The 26,024-nt window shown below is 36.5% G+C and overlaps 1 protein-coding gene and 1 pseudogene across 1 annotated transcript in view; one reads left to right on the top strand and one right to left on the bottom strand.

The window, feature by feature from the left end:
• Positions 1–2,887: 2,887 nt before the first annotated feature.
• Positions 2,888–3,448, bottom strand: LOC145665418 (receptor expression-enhancing protein 5 pseudogene; annotated as a pseudogene).
• Positions 3,449–8,566: 5,118 nt separating this feature from the next.
• The window catches only part of RNaseZ (ribonuclease Z), a 51,183-nt gene continuing 33,725 nt past the window's right edge, over positions 8,567–26,024 (top strand). Inside the window, exons 1-3 of the mRNA XM_081731501.1 lie at positions 8,567–9,156; positions 12,917–13,103; positions 17,522–17,759. Coding sequence (XP_081587627.1) covers positions 8,891–9,156; positions 12,917–13,103; positions 17,522–17,759 — 691 coding nt within the window. The 5' untranslated portion in view covers positions 8,567–8,890. The remainder of the gene's footprint in view (positions 9,157–12,916; positions 13,104–17,521; positions 17,760–26,024) is intronic.

The following is a 26,024-nucleotide window of genomic DNA, read 5'->3' as shown; positions in this document are numbered from 1 at the left end:
CCTACAACAGACCTGCGCTGGGCGACGTGAAAATACCCCACATAGCACAGATGAAATTTAAGACCACCAAAAGTGGATGTTGAAAAATCACAATTCTTTCATGATTTGCGTATAAGTACAGCGTCTAGACATACGCCATAAAAGGTACAGTGTAAAAAATACTAACTTGTACCAAGTGGCCACAAGCACGAATGCAATATACAAAGCAGCGCATCCTTTGGGAGCAGGCGCGTCGGCGATGTTGGGTATATGCAAAAGGATAGTGAAAACACGGGACAGGACGTTTGGGCGCCACCATTTGGGCGCGGACGTTTCGGCGCTGCCGTTTGGGCGCCGGACGTTTGGGCGCAAAGCCGTTTAGGCGCCAGACGTTTGGGCGCAAGGTACATAGTAAAAATCACAATTTACGACATATAAAGTAAGCTAGGCACTGAAAACTAAGCGCGAATCAAGATATATACTTTTCCTATACTTCTGTTTTTATCTCACCTCATTTATCTGTATATTTTCTAAATTAAATAGTTTAATTCGTTTGTGGTATTTGTTGCCTAACCTCGTCATGGACTGATTTTTCGCTTGTTCACTATTCTTGTACTTCTGATCTAATGATCTAATTTTTGTATTATATAAGAAAGCTAGAAAATGAAGGAATCAGACGACTGTTAATAATGCCGGAGTGGTATCTAATTTACAGGTCCAGGCCGCTTCCTTCCTTCCCTTTCCCCGGATAGTGTGCTCCCTCAAACGTGACGGGTTAAATGGCCTTAAATGCCGAGAACCCAGAAATCTAAAAATCCTAAATCCTAATCGAGTTGAGGGAAAGATGTTAATACAGGGTGTCTAAGACATTGAGTTTAGGAACTGCAGTATGCCGTATTTCTGGTATCACTTTTTTATATTAACATTCCAATATAAAAATCAAAACTTAACACACCTTTTTTTCGTCCCATTGTAACCATTTAATCTGCATTAAAGAAAGTGGAGAAAGGGAAAAAAGAACGATTTCAAAGTGAAAAATATTGTTAAGTGTACATATATTGGTCATTTAGCCACTAGAAATGTGTTTGACATTCACACTTATTGCATAACCACTTCTGTTTAAATTTTTTAATGGAATAGGCTCACTATGTATGTAATGCAGTCAATCATATCTAGTCTGGTCTACTTACTTTTGGCTTGAAAAGTTATCAAATAAAAAACACACTTAACTTTGGCTGAAACTTAAATTTACAAAATTTAATTGTTAATTAAGTTTTTAGAATTTTGAAATTCCAGTATTTCTAATATGTAAAACAAAATCCAGTATAATTCAAGGACTTCCACTACAGTAGACACCTTGTGATATCTTGATTCGAACTTAGTACTCAGCGCCTAACATAATGACACTTTAATTTAACTCGCGCCCAAACGTCTGGCGCCCAAATGGCTTCGCGCCCAAACGTCCAGTGCCCAAACGTCACGTACCGGTGAAAACACGTGGCTTTTTGTAACAATACGAGTTCCTATATAACTTGTAACAGTTTGTTCACCAGTAACACTCATTTGTAAAATAAAAATACAGCCAAAGCTCCATCGTGCCTAAGCGGTTAGCGTACGCGCCCCTGGCGCGGGAGACCTGGGTTTGATTCCCGGCAGCTCATGTGGTTCGGATTCCACGTTAATCAGTAGGTCCATGTCTCATATAGCCTCGCTGCTGCACGAGACGTTAAACTCAAAATCAACCCAACTCAAAACTACAGCCTTTGCATACTGTGCGGAAGTACTATAGAGTCAGACAATATCATCAAATACAGTCCTTCATATGCACTTATTTTGGATGGCATTCAGTAACTCCCCAAATTCATCCAAGCCTATTACCCCTTAAAGACCGGAAGATGTTGGTAAGCAATGTACTTAACATTGTAAGAAAGTTCAAGTTACCATACGTAAAGCAAATTAACCTAACATTATCTGACCTAAAGCATCAGTTACAAAAATCACGAAAAGTAATCACTACCAAATGAATTGCAGGGGATATTAAAAAACTTATTTTAACCATTATACAATACTTGGGTAAATGTTTAGTAATGGGGGGCCAACACTAATGAAGACGGTCAACAACGTGCCCTGCGCGGTTTAACCTGCCTTCGCTCGCTCGACAATACTGTTTGAATTAAAATTTATTAGCCTAACCTAACCGAATGTGAATAATATATCGCAAAGAAGTCTGTTAAAAACCTGGTGCTTCATAGCTAACCAATAGCCAACACTTGTAACGATTTTACACTAGTTATTCTGCACTTGTAAATACAGATGTATCACGCAAAATTTATATCGGTCGCCTACAGAAATTTGTCCCATACAAATATATATTTCAATGAAGTCTGTTCAATTTTACTCTGCATACCTAAAGCGTAGAAACACTAAAAAGCTATTGAAAATTTCATTCCTTAACAGACATGCGCAATATTAGTGTGTAAATACATGCACATGAAATATTCAATATTGAATTTTAAAAACTCTTGCTAATTGAACTACATTATTTGTAACGTAAAGCAAGAGATTAAATAAAAAGTATTCTGGTGGCTGGGCCCTGATTCGATCCCAATTTCCACCAAGTGGGTTTTGAAGACGAGAAACACCATGCGCGTGAGTTTTCTCACAGTTCTTCACGTCTTCTTTCTACATTTCATCACTTCGTTCATTATGTCTTCCTTAGTTTCGTAGCTTACTAGTGAGACATTAACATAAGCAAAGAAAAACTAAAATAAAGAAAATGATACGAGCATTTTAATAACCCAGCTTATAATACTGATAACATTTAAATTTTAAAAATATCTAAATATACACAGCCAATTATCACATTCGATGTTTCGCTTTCCAGTATATGTCCAAATTCTTGTTCAATTTATTGCCGCTTTTTGAGAGCAACATCCACCGCAGTTTCAGTCGCATGCTGGGCTATATCATGTAATTTCTGCTGAGCTTTATTAAGTACATTGTCCAAATCGGCTTGGTGCTTCAAGAACAGTGGACGGATAACATATTCATAGAAAACAATGGATCCATTCATTGAAAGAGGAAGAAAACACCACAGAAGGAACCCACACTTCGCATGCCAGTAGAATGGAAACCATCTCAAAAACACATCAAACAGTTCCAATAGGGCAAACACTATCCAATACGTTAGCCACTTCTTAACATCGTCTCTATTTTGACTTTCCACTGCCTGAATAGAAGCGTATGCTGGATAGACAAAACCTATCACACTACAAATCAGCCGTGCTCCATATCCAAGCAACATAAACACTGCTAAAAATGACACAACACCGCAAAATACGTTAAGCCTTTTAAAACCTGTCTTTGTTTCAAACCATGCAAACGGCTTAATCCAAACACTGTCCTCATGTAACAGTTGATCGAGATTTTGTAACAACCGGACAACATTTTCTTTCAACGATCCTTCCATCTTCAAAAGGATAATTAGACCGACTACTGACTGACCAACTGCACGTGGCAACCTTCGTACACGTACAAACTTCCTTTGCGTATTGTGTGAACTCACAAAGATTACTTACCTATTCACACCACTCCTCTTTCCTTCCTCATACCATGACGACACTTCCTGTTATGCTACATGTACACAAACTTTGTGTCCGTCCCTTCGAACCTTGCAGCATGAAGGCTTTCATGCTTTAGTGTTGTCTACGTTGAGAAAGAGAGATAGGTATAAGAGATACTCGCCAGCAGCAAAAACACACATCAACTTAGTGTTGTTTAAGGAAAGTCGAACAAATGTTCACTGTCTTAATATCAAACCTATAGCCTTGATTATCGAAATATACGTATTTACGTAGAATTATAATAAACAGTGCCAATAATATAATTTTGTTTTCGGCTGCTTATGCATTAGCCAATGTTGCCAACCAATAGATGCAAACTATCATTTGCGAGGCTCGAAAATTTCAGTAGATATCTTAGAAATGAGAGAAACATCGAATAACCATTCTATAGATATATTTAATGTAACTTCTGAGCTATTTAATTAAATAAAATATGCAGATTTACTGTAAAGATCCATTCAAAAATTCATGGAATATATAAATTCCATGTTTCTAAATGCTATCAAGCAAGATGCTTGACATCTATCATGCACATACACAGACATTTATTTCGGCGGGAGTCAAAATTCAATTTGAGAATAAATTATATTAAAATTTGTTCTAAAATTAGACTAAATTTACTGAAAAGTTGGGATTTCAGAGGGTCCAGACCTCCGGGACTCATTCCCTGCGTACGTCACTGCTTGCTTCTTGTCCGTGGGTATTCTCGGGTATTCCCGTTTTCTCTCACTTCTCATTCCACCAAATCTTCCGTCATCCTTTACTTGCCTTAATCATCATCTCCCTTAGCCTAACAAGAATAATTGTGAAATGTTAAACTGAAAGATTTTATTTCATTTAAAAAAAAAAATCGAGGTACAAAACATATAAGTAGTTTATCATTTTTCTTTAATTTTGTTGTTATAGTATTACCCCTTACTATATCTAGTACCAGCTTCCTTTATATGAACAATGCTATATAAACTAGAGTATACAAATAAGTGTGTAATGCAGCTTTGATCATTCATTTCCATTATTTATTCTTAATTCTCGTTTTATCATCCTGCTCCCCAGGGGCGGATCCAGGACGGACTTCTGGGGGGGGCGGTCGGCGGTAATACTGCTACTTTTAAGAGCTCCAAACTTGTTATGGATGGGTTTATTTATATATAAAATAAGAAAGTTTCCTCTTGTGGGGGGGGGCGATCGCCCCGATCGCCCCCCTCTGGATCCGCCCCTGCTGCTCCCAAATTTCACATACAGTGGACTCTTTAATTCGAAGTCCAAGGGGACACGAAAAAACTTCGAATTATCCAAAATTCGAATTATCCAACAACATTCATTTTCAAATCCATAGACAACAACAACAACAATAACAACAAACAAACCAAAGTACTGTGCATCAAAAACATATTTATATGGTATAGACTCAGTGGCGTAGCACACTTTTGCGGGGCCCCCCGCAAAGTATAGAGAAGGGGCCCTAGTTGTAAAGCCGATAGAAGTAAGATTGAAGTTCTACTTCTTTAAATCTTTATTCATAGCAAGACTTCGGGGCCCCCTATACCTCGGGGCCCCCCGCATTGCGGGGGTTGCGGGGGCAGCTGCTACGCCACTGTATAGACTTTACCTTTAAAGCAGCTTATTATTTGCGTGATAGAATACCGCAAACTAACAAACGACATTGACTCCACATAATTAAAACTACGTGTACAATGGAAAATATATTAACGTACAACACTACAACATACATTGAATAGCCCAAACAATTAAACATCAGTAACAATTTGAATATTTTCACTTTTAAGAAGTCGTAAACCTCATTTGCTCAAATATGATTGTTTTTGTACGGTCAATAAATCTTGAACTTCATGTATTGCGTGGAATACGATATTAATAACATTTGGTTGACTTTATCAATAATTCATCTTAAATTTTCAACCAATTCTGAAACAAGATGAGATTGGCACACGTTCTCTATCTTTACTTCTTCTCCAATCATCTTCATCTTTATCATTACATAGATTTTCTATTTATTTTTTGTTTTACTCTTCTCTATGGCTGCATCTGGATAACTGAAAACACGTTAAAACTGTATTTCTCTCTTTACATCTGTCCAATATTTAAAAACAAATTTAACTCTGTTTACTTCGAATTATCCAAAACATAGGTTCAAAAATTCGATTTATCCACGATTTTTTACTATTGTTTTCAATACAGTTTTCAAGGGGAATAGACTTCTGTTCGAATTGTCCAATATTTCGAATTATCCGAGTTCGAATTAACGAGACTCCACTGTACTTGGAGTGTGGGATTCCTGATTCGTTCCTAGCTTGGAGGAGTCCTGATAAGCGTAAGTGATATTCTGTACCCCGAGACCCCGATCGTAGACTGTTAATTAATACACTCCAACTGATCTACAAAACACAGCTCCTACAATGAAATATTTCTGAGGCAGGGGCGTCATTTAGGGGGGAAGGAGGGGGCAATTACCCCCCAAGAGTTTGAGGGACACCTATACTTTAATCAATTGTATACTATTATATTAGTACAAAACATAAAAGTCTTATGTCGGTGGTGCTCTTGCCCCTCCCAAGCGGAGTCTGAAATGACGCCCCTGTTCTGAGGATTGCATTTTTTCAGTAGAAACTGAGTTCACCGTGGCTTTCTTATGAGGGGAACCGGAAGCTCAGTGGTAGAGTGCTTACCTCTAGTGTATGAGCTCTCTTGTTCAATCCCCGGCCAAGTAAATATGTGGTCGGTAACATTGTGCCTGTGGGTTTTCTCGGGTACTCCCATTTCCTCCCATATTTTCGTCTCCCTTAGTCTAAAGGACACAATTGTGGGAATTTAAAAGATTTCATTTCATTTTATAAAAATAGGGGGTCTTCAACCTATATATGTTTATTTAAATTAGTGAATATAGGTATTAAGAATCACAGAATTTGTGGTATAGTCTCTGAGGGTTCGTTTCTGGAGCCAAAGATTTTTTTTCTAAACTTCCGTTGGGCAAGGAAAGTAGAAGGGCTTTCACGTGACACTACGACATGAAGACAACCAGCAACGTCAATTTTAAATAACTTTCGAGGGAGGGGCGTTCATGTATGTGTTACATTGTCATCCTGGTCAGAAAATAAAACCTAAAGATTCAAACAAACTTTACAGGGTCGGCACCCCAAAATCAGTGCTCATGAGTAAACAACCACCTGGCATAACAAGTGTAGAGTTTTATGTGGTGTAACATTCACGAAAACTTGAAATACTTTCAGTATTTCTTCCCGTTTTCCATTGACATAAAAGTAGTTTCAGACTTCATGCACTAAATCTTTTGCTAGCGTAAATATCAGATTTATTATCGTTTTGAATCCATCACTTGGGGATATTTCGTAACAGTCATCCGGAAGTTCTGCGTACAGCAATTCAACGCAGAAAATGCAAATACAGTAACATCTGTCAACTTGGCCACCTGCTCATCTTGGCCTGGTTCATCTTGAACCTCATTTTCCACTAAGACATTTGTTACTTACTACTCTGTAAGTTGGCCAAATGTCTATCTTGAAACTTGGCCGCATTGAAGCAATGTTTACTTTATGACGATAATTTACCTGCGTATCTTGAGCACGGAAAATAACGTTTTGTTACTTTTCTTAACTCTTTCGTTTTTCCATGTGAGAGGCAGATGTTCTGTATTTGTGACTGGAGACAAAGAACCATGCATTCCCACGATTTGTTCTTAGAGGTCAATGACCAGAACACTACCCTGATAAAGGGGTGGTGAAGGAAGATGTGAATAAGAAAACGCACATACAGGAATTCAGGAAATGGTTGTAGGCCTATGTATTTGTTTACTACTGTCTATTAATACAAAATCATTAGCTATATCGGCTCCTTTCATCAGTGGGGTACTTTAAGTAATTCCTGAAAATTCTCAAGGTTAAAGCTAACCATCTCAACTGTCAACTATTGGCACGTGACAGCTTGTCGAAAAGTAGCGGAGGTTTTGATATATGAATTGCCTTAAGATTTTCTCAAAACATCTCTTGCTCCAGAGGAAACACTTATAGCTCATTAACAAGAAGTAGACGATACTATACAAGAACTACAAAGTTACAATGTGCATATGTGACAAAAATAGTAAAATGTGTACAGTACATTATTTAAAAGTAGCTGTCGTGCCATTGCTTATTAAAATTTTACAATCAAGTAATGCTAGAAATCCTATGCTAGAAATACACCTATCACACTTATTTTCTGTAAGTTGGCCACCTGCCTAAGTTAGCTAGTTTTCAATGGCTATGTGATCTGTGTTCAATGAAACGGATGGTGGCCAACAACATTGATATGTTTCTAGGCCCGTATCCACGGGGGTTAGGGGGCCGGGCCCCGCTAAACTTTGGCTGGCCCCCTAAAAGTTTCACGGTAGGCTTGCAAATGAACTACGATATGGTGATGAAGTATAATATGATTGGGTCGGGCCCCACTAACTTCTACCGCCCACCAGGCCCGTATCCAGGGGGTCTAGGGGGGAGCCCCCTAAAATTTTGCTGACCCCCTAAATTTTTTAGAGTAGGCTTGCAAAAGAACTATAATATGGTGATGAACTATCATATGGTTGGATCGGGCCCCCCTAACTTCAGCCGCTCCCCCTACATTTTGGGGCTGGCTACGGGCCTGTATGTTTCACTGTAGTTCGTATGACTGTTAGTCTTGTTTTAGACGGAAGCATATATCGTAGCATTTCTCGTAGCAAAAATCGTATCATCGATATCCTATCGTACTATAAATCACAAGTTGATTGTTGACGCTAACTATTACAGAAAGTTTCTCTTGTTCACCAGAAAAATTGAAAATTCGTAAGATCTACTGAAAGCTAACTATGTTTGGCAATACTGATAGCACCTTACAATTTTGCCAGATACTTACTGAATATCATTTCAAAATTTTTGAAAGTAGATAAAAGTTTTCAAAGTGATATTATTTATGTTCCTAATTTCTTTGTAGCATGGAAATTGTTTTGGGATCAAAATTAACTTTAGGAGCTTCAAAATCATTTGATTTTATTTAAATACCTGTGCTAAATGCAGAACTCAAAAAGATAAATTATCTGATGCAAGATAAGCAACAAAAACGAAACAATCTTTCCGAAGGAAACAAAAGAGCATCAGTAACCGTGAGTCACCATGTGTTACTGGCAGTAATTAGGAAATTCACTTTAATTAGATTTCTTTGGTAAAACTGCAGAAATGTATCTGTAGTGTACCTTATTTTAAACATCACTAGAATCAAATTAAACCGCTAATCATATACAAATGAATTTTACTTTTGTAATAAGTAGATGTGAAGTTAGCTGTTTCATACATTCGCTGAAGTTCAGCACTAAAGCTGATCAAAAACTTCGTCAGTTAATATTAAACATGCCGAAAGATACATCATATACAAAAGTTCTTCAAAAGCAACGCCAGAAAATGAAGCAGAAAGGTCAGAAATATCCCCCAGGAAATGTAACGTTGCAAGTTCTTGGAAGTGGTGCCAAAGGAGCTCCTCGGTCACTGTATGTTTTTACTGATCAGACTAGGTAAGTAACATGTGGTGTTATTAGTATGCCTAAATACACTTTATCCATGGTAACAAGTGTCTACATAAATTTCATTTGGGTCCATGTTCCGTTAAGGGGGTCCAAAACTACGCTGGACGCCCTTAAGCAAACCTAACCTAATAGAACCTAATATAACATTATATTATGTAATCAAACGAAAATCAATAGAAAATAGTGGTGTCAAAGACACTGGACCCCTTTAACGGAACATTGACCGATTTACAGGTGAAATGTCGGTGCAGTTGTACTATCCTTATACACAAATTGTAAAATGCACGGGCAAATTTGGGGAAGTCTTTAATTGTACATTTTATGTCGCGAACAGAACCCCTGCGGTCTCCTAACCCGTTCCTACTACTACTGATACTATGGATCCATATAGTAAAACTGTACGAAAATGTCTGTAGCGAAGGAAGAGTAATATATGAATTTACAGTTAATTTTCCGCAGATGGCGGCTTCGTTTATAATGTTTTATTGTTATTCATATGTTATCATGGTATATCTTACATAGAATTGTTTCATTCCCATCGATCGTTCCTAACTTGAGTTATGACAAATATTTCTTATTTCCATGATTTCTTTCCTTTTCATTATATTCGTGTTCGTCTGTATTGTATTACTTCGCAAAATTAGTTTCTTACAACTGTAAAATACTGCAAACAACTTACTAGTCAGAATTAAAGCAGTGAATCCTTATATTCTAGTTTCCAACCAGTACTATAAACGGCTGATATTTAGTATCTCCCCCAATCTTGCGCATATAAGATTTACAGTGTGTTACTTACTTTACAAAATATAGCTGAGCTAGGGACAGCTAGCGAAGGGAGTTAGAAGCCCCCAGGGCCCTTGTCACAATTTAGACAAAGACCTTTAGACCACAATTTAGACAAAAACAAAGTACTCTGTTCTGGAACCATGAAACGAGTTGGGGGAGATACTAAATAGCATCCCTATAAACAATACTCTCCTGCGGTATTGTGTAAATAAACTTGAAAAGGGGTTTGGGGGCGAAGGACCTATCTTTATATTCATAAAATATAAACTCTTAGCAGGAAATGCACTTACAGCCTTAGAAAATATTTAACGGAAAGGTGCATTAATGGGTGCAAATTGACTTAAGGACGAATGATTGTAACTGCAGGGTATGCACATACAGCATAAAAGCTGCACTGCATAAACCACGAATTAACTTTCAAACAAACCAACTTGTGCTAGGGGACTACTAAAAGATGAATGCTATCTAGCCGAATCAAGGCAGGAAGCAAGCGCATCAGCCGACGGTATGTGTTTGAATAAAGAAAGCTTGTGGGAAAACATTTTATATGGAATAAAACACAGAGAGAGAGAGAGAGAGAGTGTGTGTGTGAGAGAGAGAGAGAGGGAGCGTGTGTGTGTGTGTGTGTGAGAGAGAGTGTGTGTGTGTGTGTGTGTGTGTGAGTGAGAGAGAGAGAGAGAGAGTGAGTGAGTGTGTGTGTGAGAGAGAGAGACAGACAGACAGACAGCTAGCTAGCTTTGAGGTGGCATTTAGTACCTCCCCCAAATCCATCGATTGTTCCGGAGGCAGTACTGTGACTTATAGTAAGCCGTTGTAAACCACCTCGTTTATGAGTGTACTCATCGTCGCTGACGCACGTCCTCGCTACTGCTCGGTTACCCTGTTGCGCTCCTGCTCTGACTCGGTTAGGTAGCATTTGTGCTTTTTAGTGGCCACCTAGCACTAGTTGGCACGTGTTTTATGCACTAGTTTTTATGTCATAGTCCACACTATATGTATAATGACCGCAGTTACTAATAACGAACCATAATCACTACCAAGTGAGCCAGAGTCACTACCAAGTGAGCCAGAGTCACTACCAAGTGGTTTGGGGGAGAAGCTTATTAATACTCCAGCTTTGCGACACTTCTATGAGCACACGAGCTCCTTCGTGGCTAAGTTGTTAGCGTACGCGCCTTTGGCGTGGGAGACTCGGGTTCGATTTCCGGCGGGAGCTCATGTAGTTCGGATACCTCGAAATCAGTATATCCCGTCTCATATAGCCTCGCTGCTGAAAGGGGACGTTAAACTCAAAATCAACTCAACTCAACTTCTATGAACACACGTGCCGTTTCGTATTTCTGTCCGTATTATACATACAACAGGTATCGTCTCTATATATTTTTTTGTTACTTTTACAGTCCTATTAAGAAATCACGTAACGTATTATGTTGATTTTATATATTTTCCCTTCATTAAATAGGTCAAAATTTTGCCCCATTTCACCACATTTTCTTCAGATGCAACTCTTCATTTCTGTATTTTCTTTCCTTACTGCAGCATATACATCATAGGTTAGTTAATAAGACAGTGGGTTTGAAACATTGCTCTTTGCCCTATTGCCTATTCACCTAATTTTGCACCAATAAGCGAACTTTTGTAGTCCTGAATTTTACTTCGTTTTTTGTTTTTCTTAATAAGTCACGCACGATCAAATTTCAAGCCTTACCCACCAGGAACCAGGGAACTGTGCAACAAAAACGCGCTCTCTATCCAATAGACCAGCAGGGAAGGGTAAATCCATTTGAGTATGTGCTGGGTTCTACTGCATGAAAGGCAGTTGTTCAGTGATAGAGCGCTCATATCTGATGTAAGGAGTCCCTGGTTCAATTCTAAGTACTCTGTGATAGGCATCGTGTTGTGGTTTTCTCGGGGTTCTCCCGTTTCATCCACATTATCATTCCATTAACTATTTCATAATCATTCCCTTCCATTAACCATTTGTCTTCTAGCCTGCAAGCTATACTTGTGGACGTAAAACTAAAAATTGTTACATTTGCATGAAAGGGCTAATATCAACCGACTCAATATGTAAAATTCTCAGTAAAACGATACAGCAGAGGAACATATTGCAATATTGCATAATGAAGATATGCTGTAAAATAATGGAATGAAATCTTTAAGTTTTGTCCCACGTTTATGCTGGCTAGGCTAAAGGTGACAATGATAATGAGAAATGAATGAAGAAAGTTGGAGGAAACGGGAGAACCCGAGAAACCCATGCATGCGATCTTTGTTCACCACAAAGTTCACTTGGCGTGAGCTGGGATTGAACCAATTACCCCATGCACCAGAAGTGAACGCTCTACCACTGAGCCACCACGGCTCTCGAGATATATTAGAATTTGTAGAGATACTGATGAATTCGTAGTCCTCGAAACTGCCTCCTTTTTCCGAGCCTATTATCTCGGACTCAAGAAATAAATAAATGTGATAAGAATGTGTCCTGAAACTTATAAGAAGTTTTCTAAAATCAAAATAAATGTTGAGATGTTGCTACCCTATTATTGCTGAGAATTCTCATGTATCAACCCATTTGATATATCATCATATAGTGAACCAAGGGCATATTATTATTTCTAAATTCAGTTGATTCCAGGTTATTTCATTTAAAGTTAGTAGCATTGTAATTCATTGCCTATGACTGGAAGAAAAGATAATGGAGAGAGTGACTTATATCAACTCAAGTTAAGAGCATTTAAGTTTATAATTTGTGGAAACAAACCAGTGAAAGGAAAAAAATCTACAGCTCCATAAGTTCAAACCATATTTCAAAACTTGCAGTAGTAGCTATGATATATATATATATATGCATGCTTTTATTTGCCTGTTCGATCTAATGTTCTGGTACTGTTGAAATGTGAATCTTCATTTAATATTTATGAGTTTGTTCATTAATAAAACGTGTTTCACTCTTACTTAGATATTTGTTTAATTGTGGAGAAGGTACCCAACGGCTTGCTCACGAACATAAGATGAAATTAGCAAAATTAGAGCATATATTCATTACACATCCGAGCTGGGAGAATATTGGTGGTCTACCAGGAGTTGCGTTGACTATTCAAGACGTTGGCGTTCCAGAAATTTCAATTCATGGACCTCCAGGAACGGTAAGATCCGCTGTATAAACGAATGAGGGTCCCTTATAGGGAATTAATTTAGAGAGAGAGAACAAGACTTTGCATGGTGGTGAATAACTTCAGTAAATGTTTTTAGAATCTCAAGTCTTTACATGTAAAGTAATAGGGTCAGTGAGGGTAATTATGAGACACCCTTCACGATCTTCAACCACTGTAGGACAAATACAAATTAAGAGCACAGGCATTTAGCAACATCCTTCACAATGTCCTGTCTACATTTTTAAGTTTCAGTTTACAAAAGTTTGGATGTGCCATTTTTTTTTAACAAATTTATTTAAAAAAATGTTTGAAATTTGAAATCCTATCATTATCTTTTATATCTACTTGTGAAGTAATACCACTGTTGTGAAACCAATGGGTGTTGGTGGAAGCCTGGTAGGTCAGCAGTTATAGGTTAAGTTGAATTTGTCGCTTTGGATTTTCTTTCCGAGGTTTTTAATTTTATTTTTGCTTATATGGAGGATAATTATGAGATGCATGTTAGATTAATTTATTTGAGAAGTAACTGGAATCTGTTTCTCTATCCTAGTATGTTAAGTTTCAAAAAAGCTATATTCTGTAGTTTAGGTAGTCCTATAATCTTGTTTCTTAGTAACTTTCAGAGTTGTAGATCTACATTATTATGTTGAAAATAGCCTAGGCTGCATATCAATATATTGAAACATAAAGAAATAGAAGTAGCCTAAGTTGTTTTTAGTGAAGGGCCTAGAACTTAGTCTAAATTTGTTTCATAAGCCTGTTTTGTAACCTGAAACTATCTAATATAACCTATTAGCATATAGGCCTATTATAGTCAACTCACAAAAATATTAAAATAACATCAGTAGCTATTTCCACTTTCTTAGTTATTTTCTTGTAACTCAGCCAAATATTCGTATAACTTTATGTAATAAACACAAAGTAACGAAGACTTCTTTGTCTCACACTTGAACTCCTTCATATCTCAATATCACATACAGAAAACTGGGGACAACAGGTGTCTCATAATTACCCTTTTGGAAGGAAATTATGAAACAGCACAAATTTGACATTTACTCGTCAACTTACGAGATGACAGGAAATTTCTTGGCAGCAAATTTTTACTCTATTGGTACTCTATAAACTGCTGCCTAGGTTAACTGCTTTCAAAACTAATGTAAGCTGAGTAACGTGGAAAAGTTGTGAAATCTGTCTCATAAATACGCTCACTGATCCTAAATGAAGAGTATCAATGGAATACCAAGTAATAGAATACAAGATCCCGTTTTGGTGGTATTATGTGTAAATAGGAAAAGAAAAAAATATATTCCAGTAGATGTGAGTTATCAAGATTTGAAAAAAATAAATAAAGTGTAAAACTAATGCCTGCTAGAAACAAACACGCTTTCATGTCTCAAAATAATGCTGAATTGGAAGAATAGTGCTTTATAGGTAGATAAAATTTTCCAACTTTCATGTTGCCACTCAAAACAATAATTAAACAAGGAAAAATGAGAAGTGAATATACAAATAAAGTTTATGGCTTTAGACTTAAATTTCCATACATTAGTTTTACACAGAAGAAAAGTTGGAAATATACAATGTTTGTCAGAATTCTCCATATAAATAACACTGTACCCATACAGAACCATATTCATTGTACCCGTTCTTGATAATAAACAACGTTGTTCGTATAAGAATACAAAAATTCATGGTCATCAAGACAAAGTTATTGAGGAAAGTTCCTTGACAATAAGCAGATAACAGACAGCTAATGTTACGCTTTGTTTGATGCTGTATCGTGTGTGTATAAATCTTTGTCAGTAGTTGTCTCTTTATTTCCGCAAACAATTGTGCATGCGGTATTCAATCATGTCGTAATATGGGCAAAATTGGATGCAAATCTTTGATATGCGATCTTACTGTTTTCATTCGCGTGAACCAGTTGAATAGTGTGAAGAACATGCAATAGTATAAAATGCGGAACGGGAGCTGTTAACTAAGAGTCGAAGCAGGTGTTCAAATGGTTATTTAGAGAGAAGAGTCATTCTCTATGAAAAATCGTTCAGAGACAGTGCGGCGGACTCTTGAAAGATAGTCACAGAGTAGTGTAAATAGACGGAAACTGACTGATCCTCCAAAAAAAGTATATTCTCTTAAGGATACGTTTACTGGGAAAATATGCAAATGGAATAGACGTTAACCGCTTCGGAAGAACCATTTCCAGTCAGTATCAAATAGGACGGTGGTCCAGCGTCTTCAGATTTATGGTCTTTGGGGTAGGTTTTGGTAAAGAAACCATTACTTTAAGCGGGAAACATTACAAAAAAAAAAAAAAAAAAATCCTAGCCAATTAAAATAAAGCAAAATAAAGACTAGAACGATGAACAATGGAAGAGGGCACTCTGGACCGACGAATCTAAATTCAAACTTTTCGCTGTTCAATGCTAGAAGTTTGTGCGTCGTTGTTCCGGATAGCGCTTTCATCCCGACCGTGCAATACATGCAGTAAGGCACGAAGAAGGTAGAGTCACTGTTTGGGGATGCTTTACAGACTACCAAGTTGATAATTTAGTTCGAATTAATGGAATAATGGACAAAAAGTGTTTCACAACGCTTAAGTGAGGCATGGAATTCCATCAGAAAAACATATTTGTTAGAGTAACTTTGCACTGCAACAGGATTACCGTTCCAAACACTCTTTCAAGCTGGGCAGTAATTATCTGCAGTGCAAAGAAGACGCTTAAATGGAGTAAAGGCTACAGTCACCAACAAATGGAGTAGTCGCTAGAGTCACCGGATTTGTTATCCATCGAGCTCTTATAAGATGAGCTTGACATGGCAGTCCGGAAATACATGCCCACAAATACTGAAGGTTTTTAGAAGGCTCTTCAGAGCTACTGGAGTCGCATAGCTTCGCAAAGGTTGCATAACTTTAATCAAACATATACCTATTATTCATAAAGCACTTATCAAGGCTAAGGATCGCCATTTCATTGAATGCAAACAAACTCAATAAATTTGTCTCAGTGGAAACAAGACCATATGTTTCAATTCCTTTATATGAGCAATTATATTTATTTTACAGAACAAGACCAACAAACTGAAGTTAGTATGGATACCGGTACATGCTTTTCTGTGAAAATTCTCAAAAATCAGTAGTGTGCTCAGACTTTTCACAATGTCTGTAGATGCCAGTATGTTGTAATTTATAAGTTTCTTTTCAAAGCATTTAGTTTGATCTGGTAGTCAGTGTGCTTGTTACAAAAAGAAATAGAAGGAATCTGTTCTTATTTACAGATGTTTAACACTTCCAGAAATTCACATTGTATAATTTCAATTTGATATCATAGACTAATAGTTAACTATGTTTATTTTAGTGTGTAGAAGATTTGAACATTACAAATACATATGCATGCTTTCTATAGAGAAAAGAATGAATAACGATATGACAGTTACTTCATTAAATAGGTTTTGAGAACTACCGTAACAAAATCTGCAGTATTAATATCAAACTTGAAATGTTTTGATTGGCCAACTGGTTATGAATTACTAACTGACCGCCGGTTAGAAGCTCTGTTCTAACTTTTCAACTGCTCCATTGCATACCTCTGGAGAAGCCTCTACCAATAATTTTCTCACTAAAATACCATTTTACCTAACTAAATACAATCTACCCTGAAGGTATTTGAGAATAAGATCCTGAGACGAATATTCGGATTTAAGAGGAACGGGAATGGGGAATGGCGGAAACTCCATAACGAGGAACTACATAATTTATATGGTTTATCCAACATTGTTAGGGTCGTCAAGTCTAGGAGGCTTAGGTGGGCGGGTCATGTAGCTAGAATGGAAGAAAGTAGAAACGCTTTCAAAGTATTGACTGGAAGACCATTCGGAAAACGACTACTAGGAAGACCTAGGCGCAGATGGGAGGACAATATTAAGATGGATCTCGCAGAGATTGGAATACAAAGTAGAAACTGGATGCAGTTAGCTAAGGATAGAAGTTAGTGGAGAGCTTTTGTGAACGCGGCATTGAACCTCCGGGTTCCATAGGCCATAGAGTTAGTTAGTTAAATACAATCTACCCGTTGAGTCTATTCCAACCATCATCTTGCATCTTACTCCAGAAACACCCTAAATTCCATCTTTTTCTCAAAATACACAAACATAGGAAGACTAGTGATCCCAGTATTAGTAACCCACAGAATTCATTTCTCCTTTCCTCGACTACCGTCTTCACGTGCAGACTCTCTCATTGTACCTGAAACACAAATAACTTCTTATGCATTATTCACTCTCTACCGAACCTCTACCTCCCAGTACCATCCTAGTTTGTGTACACGTTACTCCATTATATACCACTTACCCACGTCCTCAGCTCCCATGAAGAGTACGTATATTTATTTGTTTGTTTATTCTTACAGAACGAAGTTTTTGCTGCAACCAAACGATTTGTAGTGTTGAGAGATATGCTGATCCATATGAAGAGCCATCTAGACGGTAACTTCGAGGACAATGTAATGAAAGTAGAGCACGTACCGATTTTTGGTTCAAGACAGTTTGATAATAGGAAGAATGAAACGAGTAAGAATTTAGAAGAGGATGATACAGATTACTATGCTCACGAAAGAAAGAAAAGAAAAGCACCTGCAGAAGAAACTGGTTTGTATATTTAAATTATATCTTCTTTGGTTGTTAGTATTTCATATCTGGGCCATTCCGTGTCACATCAGCTGAGGCTGCCGATCCCACTATCTGGGATTTTCCTGAAAACTTTGTACGTAACGATTATAGAGAAATACAAGAACACTTTTTGAGAAGGATTTAGGAAAACTACATCAATAAATACTTTAATTCATTAAACATCTGTTCATAGATGTGTTACATCTTGAAAATATATTTTTATTCATTTATCACAGTCTTATTGTCAAGACCCATGACATTGATGTAAATATCATTTGAAAGAAGGCGCAATTTGTTATTAGGATGAAAAAAGAAAAAAAGAAAACACTATTGAATATTTACTGGTAGCAATCGGCAGAGAGCGATAATGTACTTGTTACTTAAAAGGAATCAGGTTAGTTCTATTTCGTTTAATGCTGTATCGCTTAAAAATAAAGTAAAAGTGGCTTACGCAGGCAGTGTGATTATGCTGTATGCATCAAAATTCTCTTCTGCTTTTAAGTTCATGACAAAAACAACGGGATTGTATGATATATTCTCCTAAATGTAGAAGAGCTTATTAGAAGCAGGGTTTGCCCAAGTGGTCCCAGCCCGAAAAAACCCGATGGGTTTTTTCGGGTTGGGCCAACCTGAAAAAACCCACTTTAAAACCCACCTGGGTTTTTGACCTATTTGTTAGTATATTATTAGTACAACTAAGGTGATCACATTGTAAGTGATTTTCATCAGATTTTAGACTTTCCTTGGGCGAATTAGAGACTTTCACGTTAAGGTAGACAACAACATTCAACATACGACCTTTGTAAAGTTCTGAAAGCACTGAATGAATTAAAAAAAAAAATACCGTAGCTTGATATAGTTATAGAACAAATTAATGTATGGATTATGCTGATAGCAGTAGTAATCGCGTCACTTTGCCTAACTTTTTGGCCCCTGGGTCCCTGCCTCAGGACCCATGGTCCCTGGCCGGGGTCAATGACCTAGGGGTACATAGGACCACCCCCTCTAAATTTTGGCAGGGGTACCTTGGCCCACCCCCTAAATTTTGGCAGGGGTACATAGGACCACCCCCCTTAAATTTTGGAAATTGCCAAATCTAAAAATTTGGTATAGTAGCCTAGGACCATAGTATGTACCTCTATTAGTATTGGGTGTCTATGTCGTTCCCTTTCATGAGTAAAAAATTGCCAAAAATTCAAATTTCGGAGGTTTTTGACCTAATTTATCCCCTTTGATGAGGTGTTATTACCCTATATAGTTATATGGGCGTATACAGGGGTCCATTACCTTTCATAAGACATGGGTATATTAATGCACCCCTTTTAATTTTTGGGAGGGGTACCTTGGCCCACCCCTTCAATTTTGGAAATTGCCCAATTTCAACATTGGGTATTATAGTATAGGACCCTAATATGTACTATGATAAATTTGGGTGGTCCACCTCATTCCCTTTTAGGGGTACATAGGACCACCCCCCCTTAAATTTTGGAAATTGCCAAATCTAAAAATTTGGTGTGGTAGCCTAGGACCATAGTATGTACCTCTATCAGTATTGGGTGTCTATGTCGTTCCCTTTCATGGGTAAAAATTGCCAAAAATTTAAATTTCGGGGTTTTTTGACCTAATTTATCCCCTTTGATGAGGTATTATTACCCTATATAGTTATATGGACGTATACAGGGGTCCATTACTTTTCATAACATATGGGTATATTAATGCACCCCTTGAAAAATTTGGGAGGGGTACCTTGGCCCACCCCTTAAATTTTGGAAATTGACCAATTTAAACATTGGGTATTATAGTACAGGACCCTAATATGTATCATGATAAATTTGGGCGGTCCACCTCGTTTCCTTCCAGGGGCACAAAATTGCCAAAATATAAACGTAAGCAATACGTTATACCACGTGTTTGATTTTTGGTCGATTTTATCCCCTTTGATGAAATGTTATTACCTTATATGGTTATATGGTCATGTATAGGGGTCCATTACCTTTCATAAGATATCGGTATATTTGTACACTCCTTTAAAAATTTGGGAGGGGTACTTTGGCCCACCCCTTAAATTTTGGAAATTGCCCAATTTAAACATTTGGTATTATAGTACCGGACCTTAACATGTATTATGATAAATTTGGGTGTTCCACCTCGTTCCCTTTTAGGGGTACAAAATTGTCAAAATATAAACGTAAGCAATACGTTGTACCACGTGTTTGGTCTTTTGGCCCAATTTATCCTCTTGGATGAGGTTCTATTACCTTATATGGTTATATGGTTATGTATAGGGGTCTATTCCTATCATAAGACATAGGTACATTTGTGCACTCCTTTAAAAATTTGGGAGGGGTACTTTGGCCCACCCCTTAAATTTTGGAAATTGACCAATTTAAACATTTGGTATTATAGTACCGGACCTTAACATGTATTATTATGATAAATTTGGGTGTTCCACCTCGTTCCCTTTTAGGGGTACAAAATTGTCAAAATATAAACGTAAGCAATACGTTGTACCACGTGTTTGGTCTTTTGACCCAATTTATCCTCTTGGATGAGGTTCTATTACCTTATATGGTTATATGGTTATGTATAGGGGTCTATTCCCTATCATAAGACATAGGTACATTTGTGCACTCCTTTAAAATTTTTGGGAGGGGTACTTTGGCCCACCCCTTAAATTTTGGAAATTGCCCAATTTAAACATTTGGTATTATAGTACCGGACCTTAACATGTATTATTATGATAAATTTGGGTGTTCCACCTCGTTCCCTTTTAGGGGTACAAAATTGTCAAAATATAAACGTAAGCAATACGTTGTACCACGTGTTTGGTCTTTTGGCCCAATTTATCCTCTTGGATGAGGTTCTATTACCTTATATGGTTATATGGTTATGTATAGGGGTCTATTCCCTATCATAAGACATAGGTACATTTGTGCACTCCTTTAAAATTTTTGGGAGGGGTACTTTGGCCCACCCCTTAAATTTTGGAAATTGCTCATTTTATATATTTGGTATTATAGTACCGGACCTTAACATGTATTATTATGATAAATTTGGGTGTTCCACCTCGTTCCCTTTTAGGGGTACGAAATTGCCAAATTTTAGTACAACCACGTGATTGGTCTTTTGGCCCAATTTATCCTCTTGGATGAGGTCCTATTACCTTATATGGTTATATGGTCATGTATAGGGGTCCATTACCTATCATAAGACATAGGTACATTTGTGCACTCTTTAAATTTTTTTGGGAGGGGTACTTTGGCCCACCCCTTAAATTTTGGAAATTGCTCATTTTATATATTTGGTATTATAGTACTGGACCCTAACATGTATTATGATAAATTTGGGTAGTTCACCTTGTTCTCTTTCATGCGTAAAAAAAATTGCCAAATTTTACTACAACCACGTGTTTGGTATTTTGGTTCACCCCTTGGATGAGGTCCTATTACCTTATATGATTATATGGTTATGTATATTGGTCCATTCCCTATTATAAGACATGGGTATATTGATGCACCCTTTAAAAAATTTGGGAGGGGTATCTTGACTCATCCACTCAGTTTTAGAAATTGATTAATATAAGCATTTGGTATCTTCGTACAGGTCTTCAATATGTACCACTATAAATTTGGATGGTCCACATCGTTCCCTTTCATGGGTAAAGAACTACCAAAAATCAAATTTCGGATGTTATTGACCCCTATTTAATACGTTATATGGTTTATTACCTCTATATGTTTATGTTCTCTTTTAAATTTGGGAATTATCAAATAACAAAATTCGGTAAACGTTTTCTAGGACCCATTGGTATTCCTCGTATGGCCAAATATTCAAAATTTAAAGGTTATTGACCGGCTTTATTATTGAATAAGTACAGGATTTATTACTTTTTCATAAGACACAGGTGTATTTGTGTACCAATCTTAAATTTTGGGAGGGGTACATTTCTTATTGTCATATCAATAATTGGTAATTGTTCTTTGGGTAAATCATTGTGAAATATGAGTATGATCACGTGATCAGTTATTGACCTATGATGGGATTAGGAGTCCAGGACATTGGTACATTTAAACTTTGTAGGATAATTTGAGAATGCGTCATTGGTATTGATTATTCCCCGCCAAATATAAACGTAAGCAATACGATGTACCACGTGATTGACCTTGATGAGGTAGTGTACAGGGATACATAGCTATCCTTATTGAATCTTATGACTCATAGTCTTAAGGGAATACATGCTACAACACTGGCAAAGTTATTGTTAATGCAATTTCATTGGTTGATCACTATCTTTAAAAATCTTATTTTCGTTCAACATTTTGCACTCACTGATAAATATGATCAAAACCGTTTATTTGTTAATCGAATAGTTAAAAAACCGGATAAAGTTTGACGGTTAACCGTGAAACGTAAAATTTTTTAGTTTGGAAATTTTTTGTTTGAAATTTTTGTTTCAAATTTTTTTTTTGTTTAAAAATTTTTTGTTTCAAAATTTTTTGTTTGAAATTTTTTTGTTGCAAAATTTTGTTTGAAAATTTTTTGTTCGAAATTTTTTGTTTTGAAATTTTTCGTTTCCAAATTTTTTTGTTTAAATTCTTTTTGTTTCGAAAGTTTTGTTTGAAATTTTTTGTTTGAAACTTTGGTTTGACATTTTTAAAAGTTTGTGCACTCATTAGTAAAGAACCGGAACTGTTAGAACTAAAACCTCTGGCAACATTGTGGTGCAATAGTACACGTCAGAACATAGGGTTGTACTTGAAATGAAAAAAACACAATTCATTGAAATGGATCATTTTATTACACTCCACATACATCCATACCAGATAGTGGTTCTGGATATTGTCGATACAATGTATTTTGAACTTCTTGCACTAGTTTGTCTTTAGCATATAATTTTAATTCCAATTGAAGTCTTTTAAGGTCTATTGCGATATCAATTGGTGGAAACTCAATGTCCATTTGATCACAAATAAACTGTTTATTAATACAGGTATGCACCCACGAACGATGTTGACAACCATCACAATATCTAGATACATGTTGTACAATATGCATAACACATTTTTCAAAATAGTACTTTTTCAGGAATATACTTGTTTTGTTACACACTTCCACTGCATGTTTCACACACTGAAATACGTTGATGAATTTGTTCCATTCTGTTTGCGTTAGATACACCATGTTGCGATGGACATGGAATGTACTCTTTTTACGTAACAGCACCATCTTCTCTTCGAGGACTGTACGCATCACCACTTCATGATTTGAGCCTAATGATTTGACTATGGTCACATTTAGCTCATCATGAAAATAATCGTTCATTTGGTCGATTCGTGAACATAATATTTGCCATTCTTCACAGGTCAGTTGTACACCAAATTGTTCTGCTTTGTCCAATCGAATCACTGGTTCAAATGTTCTAGCACTGATACCAATCATCACATGTTTTGTTTGAAATATATTTATTGGATAATAGCTTGCGAAGATGAACTCTTTATCGTTAGAAGTACACATCTTTCCTCCTGAAAAGCACTTGCTCAAATGATTTCGTGGGATGACAGTGTATTGGTTAATTTATAGAACTACGGCTGACGTCATAGGAAGGAATGTGCTGACGTTTGAATTCATGGTTTCATCACAGTTGCTGACGTCATGCTGACCAACCAAATTCATACAACTATGTCTGACGTCAAAGGAATGTGCTGACGTTTGAATTCATGATTTTATCACAATTGCTGACGAATCCGGCTATGTACTAAATTCAAATTGATGACTTCGACCCAAGAATCCTTTGTAACATAAAGATACAGATCCAGTATTTAAGAAACGCAGCAGTTCTTCTTGTTTTGATGCCTCCATGGGAAAATATCTTGCTGGTAAAATTATATTCTTATCATTTTCAAGCTTCACTACGATTCTTAATCCAAACTTTGTAGGTATCATTTGGCTAGCTAAGATTCTATGAGGTACATTCTGTTGTAAATCAGTAATCTTGGTAAATGATTTCATCACATCACGTGTGTTTAGAAACTGCAGACAAGTAGCCATGATGACGTTATTATGAATACTAACTCCAACGATACTTATATATGATGCAAAACTGATGACGTTGCATTATCGTGTTCTGACGTGTACTATTGCACCACAATGTTGCCAGAGGTTTTAGTTCTAACAGTTCCGGTTCTTTACTAATGAGTGCACAAACTTTTAAAAATGTCAAACCAAAGTTTCAAACAAAAAATTTCAAACAAAACTTTCGAAACAAAAAGAATTTAAACAAAAAAATTTGGAAACGAAAAATTTCAAAACAAAAAATTTCGAACAAAAAATTTTCAAACAAAATTTTGCAACAAAAAAATTTCAAACAAAAAATTTTGAAACAAAAAATTTCAAAACAAAAAATTTTTAAACAAAAAAAAATTTGAAACAAAAATTTCAAACAAAAAATTTTCAAACTAAAAAATTTTACGTTTCACGGTTAACCGTCAAACTTTATCCGGTTTTTTAACTATTCGATTAACAAATAAACGGTTTTGATCATATTTATCAGTGAGTGCAAAATGTTGAACGAAACCAAGATTTTTAAATGTTAAACAAAACTTAAAACTGAATACAGCAAAGATTTGAAAATCAGCAACCAATCAGATTGCACGAAAGATAGTGATCAACCAATCAGATTGCACGAAAGATAGTGATCAACCAATGAAATTGCATTAACAATAACTTTGCCAGTGTTGTAGCATGTATTCCCTTAAGACTATGAGTCATAAGATTCAATAAGGATAGCTATGTATCCCTGTACACTACCTCATCAAGGTCAATCACGTGGTACATCGTATTGCTTACGTTTATATTTGGCGGGGAATAATCAATACCAATGACGCATTCTCAAATTATCCTACAAAGTTTAAATGTACCAATGTCCTGGACTCCTAATCCCATCATAGGTCAATAACTGATCACGTGATCATACTCATATTTCACAATGATTTACCCAAAGAACAATTACCAATTATTGATATGACAATAAGAAATGTACCCCTCCCAAAATTTAAGATTGGTACACAAATACACCTGTGTCTTATGAAAAAGTAATAAATCCTGTACTTATTCAATAATAAAGCCGGTCAATAACCTTTAAATTTTGAATATTTGGCCATAAGAGGAATACCAATGGGTCCTAGAAAACGTTTACCGAATTTTGTTATTTGATAATTCCCAAATTTAAAAGAGAACATAAACATATAGAGGTAATAAACCATATAACGTATTAAATAGGGGTCAATAACATCCGAAATTTGATTTTTGGTAGTTCTTTACCCATGAAAGGGAACGATGTGGACCATCCAAATTTATAGTGGTACATATTGAAGACCTGTACGAAGATACCAAATGCTTATATTAATCAATTTCTAAAACTGAGTGGATGAGTCAAGATACCCCTCCCAAATTTTTTAAAGGGTGCATCAATATACCCATGTCTTATAATAGGGAATGGACCAATATACATAACCATATAATCATATAAGGTAATAGGACCTCATCCAAGGGGTGAACCAAAATACCAAACACGTGGTTGTAGTAAAATTTGGCAATTTTTTTTACGCATGAAAGAGAACAAGGTGAACTACCCAAATTTATCATAATACATGTTAGGGTCCAGTACTATAATACCAAATATATAAAATGAGCAATTTCCAAAATTTAAGGGGTGGGCCAAAGTACCCCTCCCAAAAAAATTTAAAGAGTGCACAAATGTACCTATGTCTTATGATAGGTAATGGACCCCTATACATGACCATATAACCATATAAGGTAATAGGACCTCATCCAAGAGGATAAATTGGGCCAAAAGACCAATCACGTGGTTGTACTAAAATTTGGCAATTTCGTACCCCTAAAAGGGAACGAGGTGGAACACCCAAATTTATCATAATAATACATGTTAAGGTCCGGTACTATAATACCAAATATATAAAATGAGCAATTTCCAAAATTTAAGGGGTGGGCCAAAGTACCCCTCCCAAAAATTTTAAAGGAGTGCACAAATGTACCTATGTCTTATGATAGGGAATAGACCCCTATACATAACCATATAACCATATAAGGTAATAGAACCTCATCCAAGAGGATAAGTTGGGCCAAAAGACCAAACACGTGGTACAACGTATTGCTTACGTTTATATTTTGACAATTTTGTACCCCTAAAAGGGAACGAGGTGGAACACCCAAATTTATCATAAT

This window comes from Thermobia domestica, chromosome 11, assembly GCF_964235325.1.
Source record: "Thermobia domestica chromosome 11, izTheDome1.hap1.1, whole genome shotgun sequence".
In the NCBI taxonomy this organism is placed as follows: domain Eukaryota; kingdom Metazoa; phylum Arthropoda; class Insecta; order Zygentoma; family Lepismatidae; genus Thermobia; species Thermobia domestica.
Note: the sequence above shows the minus strand (reverse complement) of the source record. Positions and strands in the feature narration are given on the sequence as shown.